Source organism: Chiloscyllium plagiosum, unplaced genomic scaffold (assembly GCF_037043375.1).
Source record: "Chiloscyllium plagiosum isolate Xiang-an unplaced genomic scaffold, Cpla_swu_hap1 HiC_scaffold_14, whole genome shotgun sequence".
In the NCBI taxonomy this organism is placed as follows: Eukaryota; Metazoa; Chordata; class Chondrichthyes; order Orectolobiformes; family Hemiscylliidae; genus Chiloscyllium; species Chiloscyllium plagiosum.
In genome coordinates, this window is record NW_028270152.1 from 72,699,420 (window position 1) to 72,721,260 (window position 21,841).

The 21,841-nt window shown below is 38.9% G+C and overlaps 1 protein-coding gene across 4 annotated transcripts in view; it reads right to left on the bottom strand.

The window, feature by feature from the left end:
* The window catches only part of dock3 (dedicator of cytokinesis 3), a 980,202-nt gene that overhangs the window by 240,704 nt on the left and 717,657 nt on the right, over nt 1-21,841 (bottom strand). For 3 of the 4 annotated variants that reach the window (XM_043708482.2, XM_043708484.2, XM_043708481.2), the window contains exons 22-27: nt 21,355-21,436; nt 17,840-18,010; nt 15,178-15,370; nt 13,131-13,258; nt 2,155-2,301; nt 720-818 (exon numbers count right to left, since the gene is read on the bottom strand). In XM_043708482.2, the coding sequence (XP_043564417.1) occupies nt 720-818; nt 2,155-2,301; nt 13,131-13,258; nt 15,178-15,370; nt 17,840-18,010; nt 21,355-21,436 (820 nt within the window). The remainder of the gene's footprint in view (nt 1-719; nt 819-2,154; nt 2,302-13,130; nt 13,259-15,177; nt 15,371-17,839; nt 18,011-21,354; nt 21,437-21,841) is intronic. The other variant, XM_043708483.2, reaches the window with a different exon arrangement.

Consider the following 21,841-nt stretch of genomic DNA (forward strand, 5'->3'; position numbering starts at 1 on the left):
AGCTCAATAAAGTCCATCTGCTTGGTTCTTTGTGATTGCAGTGTGTAAACAGTTAGATCGTATGGAACCAGCAAATACATGCTTTTCAAAAAATCTGAGATGAGTAGGAAAAGAGGGGAACCACTTGAACCCTTCACGCCTGATTATAACCTTAGCCAGATACAGAGTAAATTTCCCAACAACTATTCTCAATTCAAAATTTAGGGTTGAACTACAATCACCACATCCCCCGCCCCATTGCCATAAAGCCATTGATGATCTTTTTGAGTGAAATTTACAATTTTTTAATTATCCTAGCCATTGGTTTTGTTGCGGATATATGCCCACTCTTGGAATTGGGTTCAAACTATTCAATTTATTTCTTATAGCTAGCTGATATGACAGATGGATACATGGTTCTCTTAATATTTGCACTATCTATTAGAAATGGCCTGGTACTCTTGAATTAATAAAAATATGTGACTGTATAAATCTGTTATAAGCTTAAGGTTAAATGTAACAAACTTGCTCCCTGTGCTTGATATCCATAGGGATTATATTATTCCAAAGAAAGACACACAATGGGAACAAAGTTAAAAGGAGAAACCAGCATCATGGTGCAAAATGATGATCAGAGCTGATTCCCAGGGGCTGGAGAACGCTGAGGTGATCTTGCTTTTTCTAATACCCATATTGTCACTTAAGCTACTCACAGAAGGCTGACAGTCAAATTATTTTACCTTGAGCTCCTCCTTGCTCTGGAAATTATCAAGCAATTGTTGATAGTGGTTATCTGCCATTTGCCGAAGTAGGGATAGTAGACAGGTGACATACTCCCCCTAGGGAACCAGAGCAAAGTACAATCATCAGTGTCTCAGGTCACAACACAGCATATGGCACACCCAGTTAAAAGGGTTGAAATGGTTGTAGCAGGACAATGATGCACACAGAGTTTTATGGATTTATTATGGAACTGCATGACGCATCTTTGATAAACTACATAAATAAAATGTATTTAGTACGTCATAAGGGCTCCAGCTCAACTGACATTTGAGGTGTGGAGAGTTAGTGTTCTCTAATCCACAGTCCTCCAATCTAAGTCTCCATGGTCTGGGAGATGTGTAATGAGAAAGGAACATGTTCTTATTTGAAGTGAAAAATAGGAGGCTTATAGTTGCAGGAAACGTTACAATTCCCAATAGTCTGTCAAAAGACAACAAACAGACTTTCATTTATTTCATTTAATTTATTTTGATGTTTATTAATATCTATTATTTTTGTTTCCCCATTGGTACAGTTGAGCACAAAGCCATACTGAACTGGGTCCAAAATTCAATCTGAGGTTTCTACTGAACTGACTGTTACCAAGGCAGCAGTCACAGTGTTGTAATTGGTTTCAGATGCCCTGGGCTAAGAAGGGGAAAAATAAGAGGATGGTAGATTTATATGGAAGGATGAGCTAATTGGGTTGAGTGGTTTCCCGCATCTATACTTATCTTTGTGAACTTTATAAAAGCAGCCAACCTGCAAATTTTGCTTATACTATTTATAAATTGTTCAGCTGTCATTTAACACATTTAGGTCTGTGACTAATTAAAAGTCAATCATGAAATCAATGTCAAACTTTTATTCAAATACAGCAACAATAAATTAATTTTTTTTAGGAAGTCTGCTAAATGTCACAGAAATGTGCACGCAATGGTTATAGTTCGCCAGATGATTTATCGCTTAAAGAGGCATTGTCATCAAATTGCCCAATAAGTCCTCACTAATTCTATATGAACACCAAAGGATCACAGATTTACAAAATGACCAGCTTTTTAATATATTTGGTAAAATATTCCAGTAAAAATAATTGAAAGGATATCAGGTTGAAACAAAATTATTTCCCATTATCATCCAACTACATTGCATAATAGAAATCATGCTTGCCTGATGACAAAAATCATGTCTTAATTCCTTGGATCCTGTCAGATAACAATGCAACTTTAAGGATCAGAATGCAGTCAATCTAAATATATCTAAATATGGAGTCTAGATGAAGTGCGAACATGAGATTTTGAATTTATACACAATCTTGCAGACAGAAAGGCTTGTGGGGTGTGGGTTTGGGAGGCGGGAGGGAGAAATTCATGCATGGGTGAGAACTATTAAAAAGGATTGTTAGTTACTAACAGTTATCTCTGCCGTGCACTGTGGGCAACGCTGTCCTCTTACCGCCTCCGCCATCTGGGACTTATTCATGATAGCAAGCAGAGTCTGTAGTAGGACATCAAGAAGGCTCTCAACCATCATCTCCACCTCTTCTGACACTGAGCACTCCTGGATCACAGCACAATGACAGTTAATACATTAAAAGCACATATATAAGATTTGTGAAATAATGATTCTAAGCAAGTTACCTAGTACCATAACACTCATGGTCTATTAAGAGCAAATTTCAACATAGTGAAAAACTCTTTCTTTTTTAATTAATTATTTTTGATAATGCTCCTGTGAACTGTCACAGGATGTTTTGCTGCTATAAAAATGATGTGTAAGTGCTAACTGCTGTTGCTCATGAGGAGATTAAATAGTTAAGGTTTAAAAAGACGACTGTTTCTTTGTTAATGGTAAACCAGAAGCAAATAATCTCTGCAATTTATGTAGGGATATTGATCACAGTTTAGGAAATAAAACATTCCATTTGATTGGAATCATCATGACTAAAACTGGGAACAAATTTGTGATGCATGCTGAGCAGACTCATACGCATTCGTACTCGTACAGAGAATGTCTAGGAGATGGTTTTGTAGGAGCAGTTTATGGTACACCCCACCAGGGAACAGGCAATTCTGGATTTAGTGATGTGTAATGAGGCAGATTTGATTAGGGAGCTGAAGATGAAGGAACCTTGAGGGGGCAGTGACCATAATATAATAGAATTCACCCTATAGCTTGATAGGGAGAAGACTCAATCCAATTTAACAGTATTACAATTGAATTAAGGTAACTACAAAGGCATGAGGGAGGAGCTGGCCAAAGTTGACTGGAAAGGAAAATGGTGCAGCAGCAATGGCAGGAGTTTCTGTGTGTAATTTAGGAGGCACAGCAAATAATTCATCCCAAGGAAGAAGAAATGTTCTAAGGGGAGGATGAGGCAGAAGTCCTGTTTAAGAGGGAGGAAGGCAGGAGACAGGAAACTAGATGCCAGTTAGCCTGACCTCGGTCATTGGTAAGATTTGAGAGTCCATTATTAAGGATGAGATTGTGGAGTACTTGGAATAACATGGTAAAATAGGTAGAGTCAGCATGACTTCATCAAGGGCAGGTCAAATGAGAGTCAGTGGACGTTTTCAGATGACACAAAGATAGTTGGAGGGACAGGTAGTGATGAGGAAGCAGGGTGGCTCAAGAAGGACTTGGACATGGTAGATGAATGGGCAAAGAAGTGGCAGATGGAACACAATGTGGGAAAGTGAGAGGTTATACATTTTGGTAGGAAGAATAGAGGTGTAGACTATTTTCCAAATGGGGAAATGCTTTGGAAATCTGAAGCGCAAATGGGAGTCCTATTTCAAGATACTCTTAATGTAGGTATAGTTAGCGGCTAGGAAGACAAATGCAATCTTGGTATACATTTCAAGAGGGCTAGAAAACAAGAGCAGAGATGTACTGCTAAGGCTGTTTAAGATGCTGGTCAAACTGCATTTGGAATATTGGGAAAGACATGCTGGCATTGGAGAGTGTCCAGAAGAGGTTTACAAGAATGATCCTGGGGATGAAGGGCTTATCATATGAGGACTCCGGGTATGTACTTGATAGCGTTTAGAAGGATGAGGGTGATCTGATCAAAACTTACAGAATACTTAGAGGCTTAGATAACATGGCGGTGGAGAAGATGCTTCCACAAGTAAGGACCCAGGGGCACAGCCTCGGGTTGAAGGGACAATTCTTTAAAGCTGAAAAGAGGAGGAATTTCTTCTGCTAGAGGGTGATGACTCTGTGGAAGACAAAGAGTTCTGCAGTGGGCTGTGGTGGCCAAGTCATCAAGTGTATTTAAGGCAGAGATAGATCTGTTCTTGACTAGTAAGGGGATAAAGGGTTACTCGGAAAAGGCAGGAGAATGGGGTTGAGAAATATATCATTTATGATTGAATAGCGGAGCAGATTCAATGGGCTGAATTACCTAATTCTGCTTCTTTCCTTTATTGTCTATTCTTGTGTTAATATACGTACTTGAAACCAAGGAAAGGAAATACAGCTTTTGTGTATGGTTATGTTATTGTCCATCATTCTGTTTGGCTGATTTCTACATGGAAAGAGAACCACCTCAAGCAGGTCAGACAGATAAACATTTTGGGTCTGACCACTAATCTTCCAGTCCTGACAAGGCCATAATGAGCTCTGTGGGAAGTTAAAACTCATAAATTCTATGTTCGCTGACTCATCTCAGAGGAAAACCTTTGAGACTACATTGTGTTTATCAAGGCATATAAGGCAGCTTATATGAGTATTCCAAAAAAACCCTGCAAAAAACGAAAACAAAAAGCTGCAATCTTAAAAGGATAGTTCAACCACTCATGAACTATTACTAGCTTGAATAGCCTAACAGTTTTGTTTATGTTCTCTTTTGCTTCCAAGGTTCTTGTTTAATTGTAAATAAGTGGTTTAGCTTGGACCGTGTAATGGTATTTAGCACCTAATGATACAGCAGATCCTGTTAGCAGTCAATGTAATTACAAAATTTGTTCGTAGGATGTGGTTAACTCTCATAAGGTTGCATTGATTATGAATCTGATAGTGGTGGTTGTGATGGTGGGGAAGCAAGGAAGGGTGTCCTTGAATTGCTCAAATCCAGATTACATTAAGTAGAGAATTTCCAGATTTTAGCCTATCAGTGATGAAGTTTCAAAATATATCTAAATCAGAATGGTCTGCGACCCTGTCCTTCCTAGTGGCAGGTGTCAAATGGCTGTGATATACTATCAAAGCAAGCTTGCATGATGCTGTGATGCAATATGTAGACAACATACACTGCAGCCATAGTTCAGATGTCTTAAAGAATGAATATTAAATTTAGTGGCCAGGAGTTCTGCTCAAGTTTTGCGTGGGTTTCCTCCGAGTGCTCCAGTTTCCTCCCACAGTCCAAAGATGTGCAGGTTAGCTGAACTGGCCATGCTAAATTGCCCATAGTGTTCAGGGATGTGTAGGTTAATTGCATTAGTCATGGGAAATGCAGAGTAATAAGGAGGGGAATAGGTCTGGGTGGGATGCTCTTCAGAGGATCAGTGTGGGCGTGTTGGGCCAAATGGCCTGTTTACACACTGTCGGGATTCTATTAAAATCTATAATTCTACAAAAGTGGGCTGTTTGTCCTGAATTGTTGTTGGAATACTGTAGAAACATCCAGTAGTTGCTTCAGGTATGATTTGAAGCATGTGATTAACTGTTCAAAATAAAGAAGCAGGATTCTCAAAACGACACACTTTGAAGAAAATTCTGAACAAAAGGATGAAAATAATGATGCATTTGAACAAATCATACCAGTCACAAGAAGGTTTAGTCCTATTATGAATATGCTAAAGCACAGATTGCTTTAACTGTGCGGTATTAGATAATATTTGCAGTCCAAACATACATTGAACAGATTGGGTAAAATATCAATTTAGTTCATTAAGTACTAAGAATTGATGAAGGATTAAGGGATATAAACCTTAAGTTTCATGATGACCAGTTTGAGCATACTAAACATAGTTATAATTCCAAGTAAAAGTAAACAAAAATCAATTTGAAAAGAAATTCTATTGCCTCTGGTGAGATAATTATCCTGTAGAGTTACTTTTCTATGAAAAAAGGCATAAATGAAAAACATGGAGTATGACAAGGTATTTATTATTGAAAGTCAACTGATTTGCAAGTTATCCTGTCAAGAAAATACTGCATCCATCCACACACTACACTCCAAAAAACCTGTGATGTCTCTCATTATCTAATGTGCCTCCTACTGTCATCTCATTCCTGTCCAACTCATTCATTTCCTTGCTGAAATTGTGGATTCAAACAGTAGAACAGCTCTCAAACCCTTGTACACATCTAACCCTGAATGAGATTTCTGAATTGAAATCGTTACCATTACAGAAACCTGGCAAGGGTGATGATATCTTAACCCTTAAGTCTCTTTGCTTAGATCTTCTAAAACTTGTCCCACTGAGACTACCAGAGTTGGTGGTTCAACTTTTATCACCAGATCACACCTCGGGTGATTGCCTAATTCTCTGGCACGTTCTCCTTCTTTGACCAGATCATCTTGTTCTATTTCTCAACCAAAATCTTAATTTTTTTACTCCCCTCCCATGTTTGATAAAATTTGCTCATTCACGATCATATTTTGAAACTGCTTTCTTTGTTCAGTTTCTATCAAATCACTTATTTTTCGGGGACATTTCAACTACTACCTCAACTCACTGTATTCTTTCTCTCCTCTCTGAATTATCTGCCTTCTTATCCACTTTAAATGTCAACATCTATTTAAATTCCACCAACCCATATTCACAGTCATCCACTTAAGTCTCACTTGTTTCATCGTATCAATCACAGATAAGTCAATTTCTAATAACTTTCTACTGTCAATCCCTACCCATGTTCCCTTCCAAGTCGCAACCCTACCTTCTTCTGTATGCATTTATGAAAACAAAAATTATCCCAATGCACTTCCAACTACACCTTCAAAATCCCAACCAGCTAACCTTTGTTTGCCACAATAATTTAGCATCTGCTGATATACTCAATTTCATTCTCTCGCTAATGTTTGGTGCATTGTCCCTCAAAAGAAATATTCCCTTTCAGCCTTCCCATTTCCACTACTAAATGCCTTCCCCCGATATAGTCGGCATCCATATTCCCAAACATCTAAGTGAATAAAAGCACGTGTAATATAATTAGTTTGACCATTCAGTACAAATCTGACTGAACTATATAATGCTCCTGTTGACGTGCCAAAATTGCTTACGACTTCAGGATTATGTCATAGTGCAATAGTGCAGAGCCCTCTGCTCTGCCCCAGAGGGCAGTGGAGGCCCACTCTCTGGATTCATTTAAGAAAGAGTTGGATAGAGCTCTCAAAGATAGTGGAATCAAGGGTTATGGAGATGAGGGAGGAAGAGGATACTGATTAGGAATGATCAGCTATGATCATATTGAATGGCGGTACAGGCTCGAAGGGCTGAATGGCCTACTCCTGCATCTATTGTCTAAACCCCTGGCTATGCTACTGAAAACCATCTTCTTAAAATTCTTTCCTCTGGCCTCCTTATGTCCAACAATAAATGGGAGCAGCTCATGTACGTATTTTTCACTGGGGTTAAGACAATCAAATGTCTCTTTCTTACATAATCCCACTGGTCCAAAATTTCTCTAAAGACCTACTACCCTGCCTCAGCCATGAACTCTCATTTTTGTTTATTTTCTCTCATGAATTCTTCTACATCCATCTTGGCTAAGAGACCCACCTCATGGTCCTTGAATTCTGTTCCCAAAAGATTGCTTGTCACCCAACTTCTACTCCTGCTTTTCAATTTAACCTTTACTGTCAAAAGTTTCTATATTCAGGTATCGTCATCCTTGCCATTACCATCATCAATCCTTTCCTTAAAAACCTATCCTTGATATCACAGTGCTTGCAAACTTCACCTTTTTGCCAAGCTCTCATTCCTCTTCAAAAATCTTGAACATGCTGTCACCTCTTAAGTTTGTTCACATACATCCTGGAATTCCATGTTTGGGTTTCTCCAATCCAGCATCTGCCCCATGCTACAATCCTGAAACAGTTCTTCTCAAAGTTACAATTAACATCCTATTTGACTTTGACAAAGGTAAACTAATCTTCCCATCCTTCCTGACCTGTCTGGAGCCTTTGACAAAACTCTTTGCACCAGCTTCCTCCAATATCAGGATGAGAACTTCTGTGCGCTTGGTTTCACTAATTATAGCCACAGTGCTAAATACAAAGCATTTTTTCTCTTTTTGCTTCCATACAGGTTACATCTAGTGTTCCACATGGATCTATCCTCGGCTCCCAATGTTTTGTCCGTATGTTGTCACTTGGCAGTATCCAAAACCACAAATGTTAGTTTGTCACATGCATGCAGTTGACTTTACCTCACTACCACCTCTCCTGAGATTGCCACCGTTGCTGAGTCATGAAACTGCTCGTCTGACATATAGTCCTGGATAAGCAGAAATGTCCTTCAATTAAATTTTCTGAAGAGTATACCATTGTTTAGGTCACTATTCCAAACTCCTTTCCCTAGCTATCAATTCTATCCTTCTACTTGACAACTGTCTGAAACTTAACCAGGCTGTTTCCAACCTTGGTCTCACTAACCCAGAGATAAGCATTTGACCACATATTCACATCATCACCAAAATCATTTTTCTCCCACCTGTCTAAGCTCACCTGACCACACCTGCCTCAGCTTACCTTTAATGAAATTTTCATTTCCACCTTGTTATGTCTCGACTTGATTATTCCATTGCATTTCTGGCTGAGCTCCTACATTTTCCAATCAAACAACTTGAGGTCATTCAAAACTATGTGGTTTATGTCTTAACTTCCACCAACTCCTATCCACCTGTCATCCCTCTGTGCACTGACACAGTGGTTCAGTCAAGGCAACCTATTTACCTTTAATGATTTTAATTTTAAATGACTTTAACGATCTTAAATAATTTAAACATTCTTATTCTTGCTTTCGGATCTTTCCTTTTCCTGTCTCTGTTAATGCCTCAATTCTTTAAGGTTTTCAGACCTTTTGAACAGTCCCAATTTTAATTACTCCATCAGTGATTATTATATTTTCAACTGCCTTGGGCCTAAGCTGTAGACTTTTTTCTTTAACCCTTTTTTTGCTCTGCACTGTACACTTCTCCTTTAAGAAGATCCTTAAAAACGTACCATCTTTTTCATAATGATACAGGTCTTCTGACTTATCTATAAAATAAAAATGAAAAAAAAATCTGAAAGTTTATATCAAATATTAAAAATCCCATCCAGCAGCCGTTTCTGGACACAAGACTTACAGAAGAGATCAGTGGGTAATAGGAAATCCTGTGTTGAGAGGTGCTTATTGTAAGACTTCCACTGGCAGATATTTTAGCAAGCGAATTGTCATATATCAAAAGTAATGGGACAAAGCCAGAACTTACATTCATCCTACATTTTATAAAGCTAGCAGCTAAATATTGTATTTCTAAAATAATGCATTGCAAATGTAAAAGGGTTATTACGGACAAAAACATAGATAAATGGATAGGAGCTGAACTTGGGATACTTGTTATTTTTACCTTATAAAGGAAGAAATTTTGCGAATAACATGTGCAAAGACATATGAATATATGGTTATGGTCATGAATGCTGCAACTAAAAGTAATTTCAGCAACAGATTTGATGAAATAAATTATATAACATTTAAAAGCTATATATGCATGAGACAAGACTGCAGTTAGATTAGATTACTTACAGCGTGGAAACAGGCCCTTCGGCCCAACAAGTCCACACCGACCCGCCGAAGCGCAACCCACCCATACCCCTACATTTACCCCTTATTAAATTAGATTAGATTACAAAATTCAGAGAATACTGAGGTGTCACAGTGGCTCAGTGCTTAGTACTGCTGTCTCACAGGTCCAGAGACCTGGGTTTGATTCCAGCCTTGGGTGAATGCATATGTGAAGTTTTCTTCCCGTGTCTGCTTGGGTTTCCGCCAGGTGCTCCGGTTTCCTCCCACAGTCCAAAAATATGCAGGTTAGATCAACTGGCCATGCTAAATTGACCACTGTGTGCAGGTTAGGTGGGTTAACCATGGGGAATGCAGGGTTACAGGGGTAGGGGGTGAGTGGATTCAATGAGCCATATGGCCTGCTGTAGGGATTTAATGAAAAAGATCATCTGTGAGGAAAATATAATTCAGAAGATTTGTTGTACTCTAAGCGAGGGTCATAAGGAATCAAAAGGTCTCGGGATGACATCTCTTAATAACATGATCTTCAAGTTAGAAAAGGTTCATTCCTCACCATTTAATCAGAATTAATTACAAAATTTCACACTCTGAACAATTGATCGATGTCAACAAGGTACCTTGTACTTTAAGTGCACATGTGCTTTGAGATTAGGGCCCTGAGGAACAGAGCACAGTATATCAATGTGTGATCAATGTGTGGAAAATGGTAATATGAAGGAGCATGACACGTGGGACAAAGCTATCACATTCACAGTGTGATGAACTCAGTACTTGGAAAGAAGCTTTTGAAGATATCTCTTTAAAGCCGATGAGAAACCAAGCTAATATTGGAAAGATGAATTCTTGTCTATGAGGTAATTTGACATCTAACAAATTATCCTAGCTTAATGTTACTAAGGACACAGGATTCCGGTAAGAGACAATGCCATAAACTAGACTGTGATTTAACATTGCCATGGAGACAGGGATTTGCTAATCAGAAAGGTCAATTACAGCAAATAGATGGTTTTAGAGCACAGATCTTGAGTGGGGCAATTTTATTGTCACTGTTCCATTTCTGCCAGAGATTGTTTAACAATATTTATTAAGGAGGTTGGATAACAGATTCCCTGAGGGATCTGTGTCATCAAGACTGCCCAAAACTTAGCCAATCAAGATTTCTAAAACTGTACTATTGGTGTTAATTGTATTCAAGGCCCTTGGATAGAGTAGAGCTGCCAGAGAAAGCAACTCAAAGGTAAAATCCGTTAAGTAAGAAAGTGAAAAACCCTATATAATGTATGCTGAGTTGGATGTATTTCAAGATTGCATATAGGGCCACAGTTATTTGGGAAGTATCCGAGTGCTTATAATTGTACTGTGAAATATTTGTTACATAAGCTATTGACAGTGAAATTCATTTATTTGAGTGAAATTTAATTTGTCCTTCACTGTGTGGTGTAGATTGTGTAATTTATATATATTTGAATATCATTTAATTTTGAGCTTTGATTTTGACCTGCTGGCATTTGGACTTGGTTTATATGTATAAAGGGTTTTAACGATTAACTTGTCAATATTTTTAAAATCCTGACTTTTTTAAAACCAGTGAGGGGGAGTCCCCAGGGTGATATTGAGAGTATGTTTGTATTTGGGAGAGTTTTAAAAGCAAACATAGTAAACATTGAGGAGCATTAGCTTATTTCCTGTTTAGAAGGATCAGGAAACCTTTCCTTAGAAAAAAATCCATACTTTGGAAAGCTTTTGTTTTTCAGTTCACAGATGTTCTGGTGCAGGTTAGGTTCATGAAACTGTTTCTCTTAAAGAAAGAAGATAGTTTAAACTTAGAAAATAGGTTACTTCAGTGTAAGGGTTTTAGTTTAAAAGTTTCAGACCCTAAGTATTGATTAGAACCCTGAAAGGGTTTTACAAGGTTAAGAAAGGCTAAATGTGACTAATTAAGAAAGAGGATTAAACACCCAGGACTGGGAACTGGAAGAAGTAGTTAAGTTCAACTGATAGATGAAAAAAGAAGCAAACTTTGACACTTGAGTACTGTAAAATAATGATGTTGGGATTACGAGGAATGCATTTTTACTGTGTGCTTCAACATCTTTTAAATTGTGTTATATGTAAATAACTTGGTTTATTCTGCTTTATCTTTTTTTGTGGAATAAGCTTCTGTTTTATTGTTAAAACTAAATTACTTATGTTTCAGTGAAAGGCCATCTCAGTAAACTAAACAAAGAAGATCCAGTCTGGATTTCAGTCTGGAAGCTTGACTTGTCCAGTAAGGATCAGATTGGATCATAACAATTGTATGATTAACTTTATGTTGATTTTAGGTTTAACTATTACAGCAAAAGTGTTTTCAAGAATGAAAAATCAGTGTTGCTTGGCAATTCCTTTTGTTTCTAGTCATTGCTCTTTATGATGATATGACAACAGCTAGAGTCGGTACTTGAATGACATGCCCATTAGGGGAGGTATGCAAACTTTGTGGGGCATATTGTACAAGTTACTGCTTAGTTAAATATTAATTGAATGTTCAGGATGATGGCCAAGAGATTAGGTCCATGGATTGGAAAATGCATGAAGGAGTGGCAAGTAACAAAACACAGAGCAAGTACAGTTGTTGAGTCTGAAAGTGAGTCACATCAGAAACCAACCATAAACTGAAGACCTGAAAACAGAAGCTCTCAAGATCATGACGTTTGATGACTGACAATAAACTACAAACTTATAGGAAAGGCAAAACAAAAGGAGTTAGATGACAGAAGAGAGTTTAGAATATATTCTACAGTACCAGATAATGGTTAACCTACATTGACACAGGTGGATTTGTACTGAAAAAGTCCTTGCAGATGGGACTATCATGCTAAAGTGAGGTTAATTGCTCAGGTCTTGAACACAGAACAAGCAATACAAACAGTAAAGTGGTTTCCTCCACAGCTGAAAAAGTTAAATTAAAAACCTTTATAATTTTTAGTCACACTTTTTGAGAGTTTAGGTCATTTGATGTAAAATACAGTTGGTTCTGATATAACGCAACAGTTCCATTCTCATACATGATAACAAAATCGTGCAATAGCCCTGCCATTTATACTATGGGAATCGCATTATAGCCAATACAGGTAAGGGAAGCTCATATTCTACAAAAGATGGTCTCAATTCTTCAGTTGCATTATAGCCAATTTGTGTTGAAGAAACACATATAGCAGAACAGACTGTATTATCAAATCAATGCTATCATGGAGAAATGTTTTGGAAATTGCTCAAAGAGGTTACAGATGCAGAAGGAAAACAATAGAAACAAATATGTCTATGGCCTGAATGATGCCTCAAGGTACTGTTCTGTGACTGGCTGACTGACCTGTGATGTATTTACAAAAATGTTCAGTTTTTAATTTCAGACTTCTAGTATTTACAGTTTTCTTCTTAACCTCTGAAATAAACACACATTAAATTTAAAAAATGAATCAAAGGCTCTGTATAAAAACAATAAAAGACATGCTTTGATGAGTTGCTGAGAAAGACAGTGGAGATATTACACAAGAAAACTAAATAGAATAAATGAGGAATCACTGAGAACTAGCCTGACTTGAGCTAGCAGGAGATTCTCTATGAAAATACACTATTGCTGGCATTCCATTATGTAGGACTGAGACATACCAGAGAGCTTGACTTCATGATAGAAAAGATGCTGCTGAGGATTCCAGAGCAGATGAGCAGCTCCTTCTGCTGCCGCAGATGCAAATGAATGTGATGGAGAACAACAGGTAGAAGGATCCGACGGGAGTCTATGAATAGAAGAAATTGTATTCTGAGCCACATCTCTATAGTATATCCTTCAATATGAACACATACAGCTGTTGAAACACATTCCCAACTGAAAACAGGTGTCATCTTGCAAAACAAAAAGGTGATAATTGAAATAGGTACACATCCATAACAAACAGAGGATATCTATAGGCTGAGGAGTTGTGGGTCTGAAACTTAGACAGCACCACTGGAATTGAGGAAAAGCTGAACTTCTGCCTATTTACCGATCAGTGTACTGACCCTGCTGTAGGCTGCACAGAATCTGCACTGATGGGCTGCAGGCTACAGGGAAGCAGTGGTGTGGGAGCCATAAAACACTGGAGATATCTGCCAGGTACAGGAATAATATATTGTTGAAAGCAGAAACAAACACCAAGGAGGTCAACCAGGTCAAAGAACTGAGTATTAATTTTCAGTGAGTCAGGTCTACACATCTTTGTAATGCAGTTTCTGAACAGGATGTGGTGGTTTGTTTGGGATTGAGGACAAGGGGCCTGCCAAGAACTTGGTGGAGGGAAGTGACTGTAGCAGTTGAGTTCCACCTCCTAGTACCATAGAACTCTTTTGCTGTGCATTACATGTAACATCTTCATCACAGCTGCCAAAGTACCAGTGCAGACAATAGTGGAATCAAACAGTTGGGAGTGAACCTCCCCAGATTTACATCTTGAGATCTCTAGTGACTTGCTCTACGAAGTGGGTTAAGACTTTCATGACATGAATGCACTGAGGATTATTTCAGAGGAATGGGGATAGCAGGGACTAAGAGTAAATAAATAAAATAAATTTAGAATATTTAAAATGCACTTCTCCAGTATGTGCATAGTTATGTAACATCTAAAATCCAACATTAACCATCTACAACTAAGTATAATGTACAGTCCAAAATCAGATAATTTGTATAGCTACAGAATTACACTAACTCTACAGGCAAAAACTTGTGAATCAATCTTTGCTGAAACAACAGGTATTTTTGATTTGGAAACACAATTAAATAATTTGCACAATTTGTTGTGGCTCTTTAACTGAATCACAATATTAGCTTCCAATCTCCAATTGACAGTCAGTTAAGGAAGGTGAACAGGATGGTCCATCCATTCTGTAAAAGGAAGAATTTCTAATGCAAGCAACCGTAGTCCTCACATCAACAGGAGCAACACAAGTTGCCTTCCCAGTCACATGTTCCCCTCTAGGGCAGATACAGAGTCTAATTGTGAGGAGTTAAGAGCTCCAACACAGAGAATGTAAATAAACGATTAGCTCTGTTAACATGTCTGAGCACCAGGATCTTATGAAGCTCAAGTTTACACAGCAGTTTGCGGGATCCCATGTGTTGACATTGCCTCTGCTCGTCTCTCGTTAGAGTTGTAAGGTACGGGAGAGGATGCACATGATGTGTTGAAGACTGGTGGCAGGGACGTGCAGCTGAAATTGAATAGATTAAATGCCATTCAAAAAACTGGCGATCACCTGTGAATGGCTGAAGCTCTTTAGTGTAACTGATCAAAGCACTTCCAGCTTTTCAGTTTTGCTAAAGAAGCTCTGCTTCTTGTGATCTTGTTGAGTTGCTTAATTTATTTAAGTTGGCAGACCAAGAAGCTTCCCTTCTTGCCTTCAATTCTGCCCTGTAGAAACTAGGAAGAGGGGAGAGATGTTATTGGGGTCCTGACCCAAATTTCAGGAAGTTTCAACTCTCCAGGCAAACCCTCCCTTTATCACCTGGGAAAACATCCCTCCCATAGCCAGAAAACATACACCAGTCCAGAAATAAACGTTTTTAAACTTTTTAAAAGCAACTGGTTTTATTTTTACATAGCTTATTATTTATAGCCATCTCTAAGTATATCTTATGAAGGAAGGTGGTCGTATATGGACCATGCCTGCATATTCCTCTTACCTGAATATGAAAAGAGACGACTGTCCACTGTTCGTGCGATGGATTGCAGCTTAACTACATCCATAGATTGACCAATGTGCACTGTGCTGGGCATGCTGCCCAGTGTCCCCCTCACAAACTCTGCCACTTCCTGTACAGTAAACATCTGCAGCAGCTCATCAAATATTGCTGGGAAGGAATTGAGAAGGGCGGCCTACAGCAGAAACAACAGAATTGAAAAACTGCTCAATTCATCTTTCAATAAAATCCATGGAACTACTAACATTGTCAGACTAAATGGCATCATTCAGCCATCCAGAATGTAAGTATCATGAACAGCACAGTATTATTGCAAGGTACATGGTAAAACACTCATGTCTTTCAATTATTCATTCACAGAAACACTAACAACATGAAATACTTATTTGACTAGCATGTGGCCAGAACAAAATTGTTTCAACATACAAGCACTGAAAAAGCTTAAACTCTTACCACTAAATTAGAATGACAGTTATTCCAGTTCAGGCTAAAGATACAAGAGGTTTTTTTATTTACTCATTCATGAGATGAGGGCATTGCTGGCTAGGCCAGCATTTATCACCCGTACCTAATGATCCAGAGGACAGCTAAGAATCAACCACATTGCTGTGGCTCTGGAGTCACATTTGGGCAGATCAGGTAAGGATGGCAGTTTCCTTCCCCAAAGGATATTAGTGAACCAGATGGATCAACAATAGATTTGTGGTCATTGTAATTCCAGATTTTGTCTATAGTGAATTCGAATTCCACCATCTGCCGTGGCACAATTCAAACCCAGGTCCCCAGAACATTACCTGCATCACTGGATTAACAGTCTAGTGATAATATCACTAGGCCTTTATTGCTATTAATCTTTGATTACTGGAATCAAATTGACATTTTATTTTACTGATTTGCTGTGTTTTATACATTTTGAGGTACGAGATGCTATAACCATAGAACATAAGCTTCTATTTCTGTCACCTAATATAACATTGGATGTGGAACTTCAATGCCCATCACCAAGCATTACTTGGTAGCAGCACTCCTGACTAAGCTAGTTGAGCCCTAAAAGACATGGCTGCTAGATGGGGGAAACAACAAGAGGAAAAAGTACACTTTACCTCATTCTCATCCTCACCAATCTGCCTGCAGAAGATGCACCTGTCTTTTGAAGTATCAATACAAACAACGATTGCACAGTCCTGTCTTACATTAAGGATACCCTCCATTGAGTTGTATGGCATCAAAACCATGCCACAACAGCTGGATTTCAAACAAATCTAGCAACTCAAAACAGGGCATCCAAGAAGCATTGTGGGTTATCGTCAGCAGCAGAATTATACTCAAACACAATCTGCAACCTCATGGCTTGGCAAAGCCTCCACTCTAACTTTACTTTTAAGCCAGATGATAAACCTGGTTCAATGAAAAGTGCAGGAAAGCATGCCAGAAGCAGCACCGGGCACACCTAAAAGGAGGTGACAACCTGGTGAACCTTGCATGTGAACTTCATGAGCAACAACTGACAAACAGAGATAAGTGATTCCAAACCCAATGAATTAGATCTAAGCTCTGCAGTCCTGCCATGTCTAGTCATGAATGATGGTTGGCAGCTCAGGAGGAGGCTCCACAAATATTCTCATCCTAAATGATGGAGGAGCTCAGCACATCAGTGCAAAAGATAAGGCTGAAGCATTGAAACAGTCTTCAACTAAAAGTGTTGAGCCAATGCTCTATCTCAGTTTCTCCTGGAGGTTCTCAGCATTACAAACACTAGTCTTTGGCTAGTTTGATTCACTCCACATGGTAACAAGAAATTGTGAAGGCATTGAACACTGCATAGGGTATGGGCCATGATAATATTCCACAGCAGTACTGAAGACTTGTGTTCAAAAATCTGCTTTGCCCCTAACTGATCTGTTCCCAAACAGCTACAATAATGGTATTCATCCGGAAATGTGGAAAGGTACCCTGTAATCAAAATGCAGACAAACCTAATAGCTAAGTTACCGGCCCACCATATACTCTTGATCACCAGTAAAGTGACGGAAGCCATCAAGACTTTTTCCCAGGATAGGGGAGTCCAAAACTAGACAGCATAGGTTTAAAGTGAGAGGGGAAAGTTTTAAAAGGAATCTGAGGGGCGACTTTACCCTGCAGAGGATGCGAAATGCATGGAATGAGCTGCTAGAGCAGATAGTGGAGATGAGTACAATTACAACATTTAAAAAGTATCTGAATGGGTACATAAATAGGAAGTGTTTAGAGGAATATGGACTAAATATTCTAAGATGCACTTGCTTCACAATAACCTGCACAGTGACATTTAATTTGGGTTCCATTAGGGCCACACAGTTTCTTTCATCACTCAGCCTGTAGACTCAGTGAGGTTGCTAATTGAAGGCTAATTCAGCCATATGTGAGAGGAAATGTATTAAAATTGCCTGATCTCTTCATCTCAAAGTCAACAAATGAAAGAGACAGCTATCCTATCAAGTCTAGGTATCATTGAAGCTGAAGCCTGTGCGATGAAAATCCAGTATTTTATGTCAATGCACTCTGCATTGATGCTGTTTAAAACCTATGTTGCTAAATGCAAACAGTGGGCTTGTTCCTGTTCAGGGTCGGTTTTCTGAGAATATGCTATGGTTGCTAAACTAACCTGCGTGAAGATGAGAGTCTCAGAACTTCTGCTATCCAAACTCAAGACAAAGCGAATGGACTGAAAGAGTTCCTGAATACTGGCACGAAACTGTTCTTCTTCTATCCCACCTGTTGCTCTTGAATACAAAATCCGTGATTGCACAATAAACTTGAACAAATATTCCAATGCCTGAGAAGAATAGAAACACACATTTGTCAGATAATTATAAAATAAGAAATGTTAATCATCCAGCTTATCTCAGCTATTCTGATAGGCTTTACATTCTTACCACTGCAGGTAATGTTTTAAAGCTGGCTTCATATGCATGTGCTTTGAATGGGCAACTGCTCCAGCGGTCCACAGGGCTTGTGTCATATTGAAAGCTGGTGGTTGTGGTTACATGGTTATTGATCAACTACTCAGAACTTGCAAGTTCCATCATGGCAAGTGGCAAAATTGAATTGACAGAAAACAGGCATACAAATTCCTGATTTCCATTCAACAGAAAACATTCACCATTGCCTTTGAGAAGATTTGAAGATATGTCATGCTAGCTTGTATAGCTACTGATTCCAAACCCAGTGCTGTGTGCATACAAGGAACAAATAAAAAGAAATCTCACAGTTCTGTCCTATTACCATCTTCTCAAGGTAATGGCTGACACTCAAAGTCCTTTCTTCAAATGTGAGTTTAGATAGTGCTTTAATCTCATCCAATATTCACAAGTGAACCTTTGCCAATAGAGGTCACTGCATATAATTAATAGTGCAAACCTGAACTGAATTTCCTTTCTGTGAATCTGAAGGCAACAGTCCAACTGCTGCCCTGACTGCAATTAATGCTCAACCCTTGTGTAGACATATATCTTATTAAAACAACATTTTGGAAGAGCAGAGGCTTATTAGAAAGAGTTGGGGAGTCAGCCAGGAAGATATTATAATGAAAATCTATACTTTACAAATAAATTCTTGCAGTGTGAATGCTAGTTCAAGATAAATGCTGCCATTTATATGTTTATATTACAAAACAGCATATTCTCAGATTACTCTAAATGAAGAAACTGTAGTAGACAGTACCACTTTTATATCTCTAGCATTTACAGCACAATAGAAAACACAACTGTTAGCACTGGTATTTCAGAAATATTAAACTGACTACAGTGAAAACTGTAAATACCATCTGTTCTGTAAGCAAGTCTGGATCTGAAGTGGGCAGGGTGCATTTCCAGTTGGTCTTCGACATTGACTAGGATGTGTTTATAAGTTAATTATTGGTGCGAAGCAAATTCTGGGTTTCACTTTATATTGATGCTAAACTCATATAGCATGATTACACAAGTCAGGTCTGACCTGTCAACAGAGGTAAAAGAATGATACTTCTCCTTCAGAAACACATACTAACACAGACTGAAGTGGGGAAAATTGGTGATTAGATTTTTAATGTATGTCAAACAACTTCTACAGTTGATTATCAGGAAACTACATATAAAAATAAGTACAAAAACACAAATATGCATTGCTAAATTAGTTTCATTTCAACTGAAATACTAGGAGTCAAAGTGATGACCTGAGAATCACAGCAGGAACCAAAAAAAAAGTGATAATTCAGGATTAGGGGGTTAAAAATCTGATGGGAGGAGGGTAGGGATTTTGAAACAAGAAACAAAATTATAATTCAGTAGTCCATTTGGGATTAGAAACCTGATGAGTGGCTGAAAGAGTGTTGGGATTTGAAACTTGGAACAAATTGATGATCAAAGAATATATCAAGTTCATTATCAAGCTACCAGGCAGGACATTACTGTGATTATACAAGTTCTGACATTCCCATGTCTCCACATAGAGCCATACAGCATGGAACAGACCCTTTGGTTCAACTAATTCACACCTATCTTGTTACCAAACTAAACGATTCCCATCTGACTCCGTTTGACCCATATCCCTCAAAACCTTTCCTATTCATGTATTTATTCAAATATCTTTTAAAGATAACAATATCTGCATGCATCAATTCCTCTGCCAGTTCACTCCACATTAACCACTCTGTGTAAAAAGATTGCCCCTCATGCCCTTTTTAAGTCTTTCTCCTCTCACCTTAAAAATATTTCTCACCTCTAGTTTTGAAATCTCCCACCTTGGGGGAAAAAAAACCTTTGCTATTCACCTTATGTATACCCCTCATGATTTTATAAACCTCTGTAAGGTCACCCCTCAACCTCCTGTGCTCCATTGAAAAAGGTTCCACCTTGTCCAACCTATTTTTATAACTCAAACTATTTGTTGTTGGCAACATCCTGGTAAATCCTATCTGAACTCTCTCTAATTTAATAATATCCTTCCTATAATGGAGACCAGAACTGCACACAATACGCCAGAACAGGACTCACCAATGTCCTGTATAACCTCATACAAAGTCATAAAATAGTTGATGAATGTTGTGCCCCTTTAAAACAGTAACATATAGTGAAAAGCAGAGCAAAATTCAGACCAAATAAAAGGAAAATGTTTCAACTAGCTGTGAGATCAGGACTGGGGAGGTGATTAGGATATTGCTGTTTAAAGAGGAATTTAGATTATCCGAATATCAATTATCCAAATATCGGATTATCTGAAGGGGATTTCAAGGTCCTGATAGAAACATTATGTCAAAGAGCTGTTTCAACCCTGATTGTGTCTTTTGTTTACAGGTACAATGATTAAAAACGAACTCGGCTCACTGAAATACTGCTGAGGACAGTCTCTAAATGACTGACCTCCTGCTCTCTCTCTCTCTCCACTGACCCCAACACCTTCCCTGGAGTTCTACACAGGGGTGTACCCTAAACCCCCCTTCCCCAGATAATCTCTCCAAAATTATCCTGTACAGAGTAAAGGTGGAATCTGTCAAAAAGTTGTGTGCACTATTTGGTGACTTACCCAACAAAGGCAAGAGCAGCAGCAGTCTTACTGTTGGCGTACAGTCTGGCTGCCTCTGTAGGGGGGAGGGGGGTGGGGCGGGGTTAGAGCTGGGGTATTGGGGGCAGGTGGGGGGGGCGGCAGGGGGGCGGTGTTGGATGGGGTTGGGGGCGGGGGGGGGGGGTCAGGGTGGCAGCAAACCAGGTTGGGGCCGGGGAGTGGGCGTGGTGGGGGTGGATGGCGGGGGGCAGGGTCTCATGTGCAGTGTGCTTTTGCCTAGTTTTCTGAATGGGGAGCACACTTCACAGAAAACTCCACAGGAAGTCAATTAACTGAATAATCAATTATCCGAACGAAATAGCGCCCGCCCATCTCATTCGGATAATCGAGGTTCTTCTGTATACAGCACAGGGACCAAACAGTAAATAGCTGTTACCTGTAGGTTTTTAAGACAAACAAATTTTCAAAGAAATAAGTTTTAGTGATTTCTAGCGGTCATCATGATTAACAAATCATGCCACAGAGGGTGAGCGAATGAAAACCGAGGTTTGATATGGTTAAGTGGGAGTAGCAACTAATAATTATCTATTGTTCCAATTCTATATTTTGTCAGATTATCACAGACATTATGCTATGTACCCTCATTGCCTCTTGAATGTGATCTTGCCTCACAACTTCTGCAGATCGATCCATGTACCATTTCAGACATCGGATTAGCTCCCTGTGGGAAACAAAAATGACAGTTTATATAAAACATGTAAGCATAACTCAGATTCTCACAAAGTCATAAACATGAGGCTTCTGGAATTAACATACATTAATAGCAGGCGAAAGTGAGTACCGCAGACGCTGGAGATCAGAGTCAAGATTAGAATGTTGATGGAAAAGCACAGCAGGTAGGGCAGCATCCGAGGAGCAGGAAAATCGACGTTTTGGGCAAAAGCCCTTCATTCCTGCTGAAAGGCTTTTGCCTGAAATGTCAATTTTCCTGCTCCTCGGATGCTGCCTGACCTGCTGTGCTTTTCCAGTACCACTCTAATCCTGATACATTAATAGCAGTACAACAGAAACACAAAGATAGCAAGATTATGCAGTGAGCTAGTATAGAGACAGGAGGGAGATACAC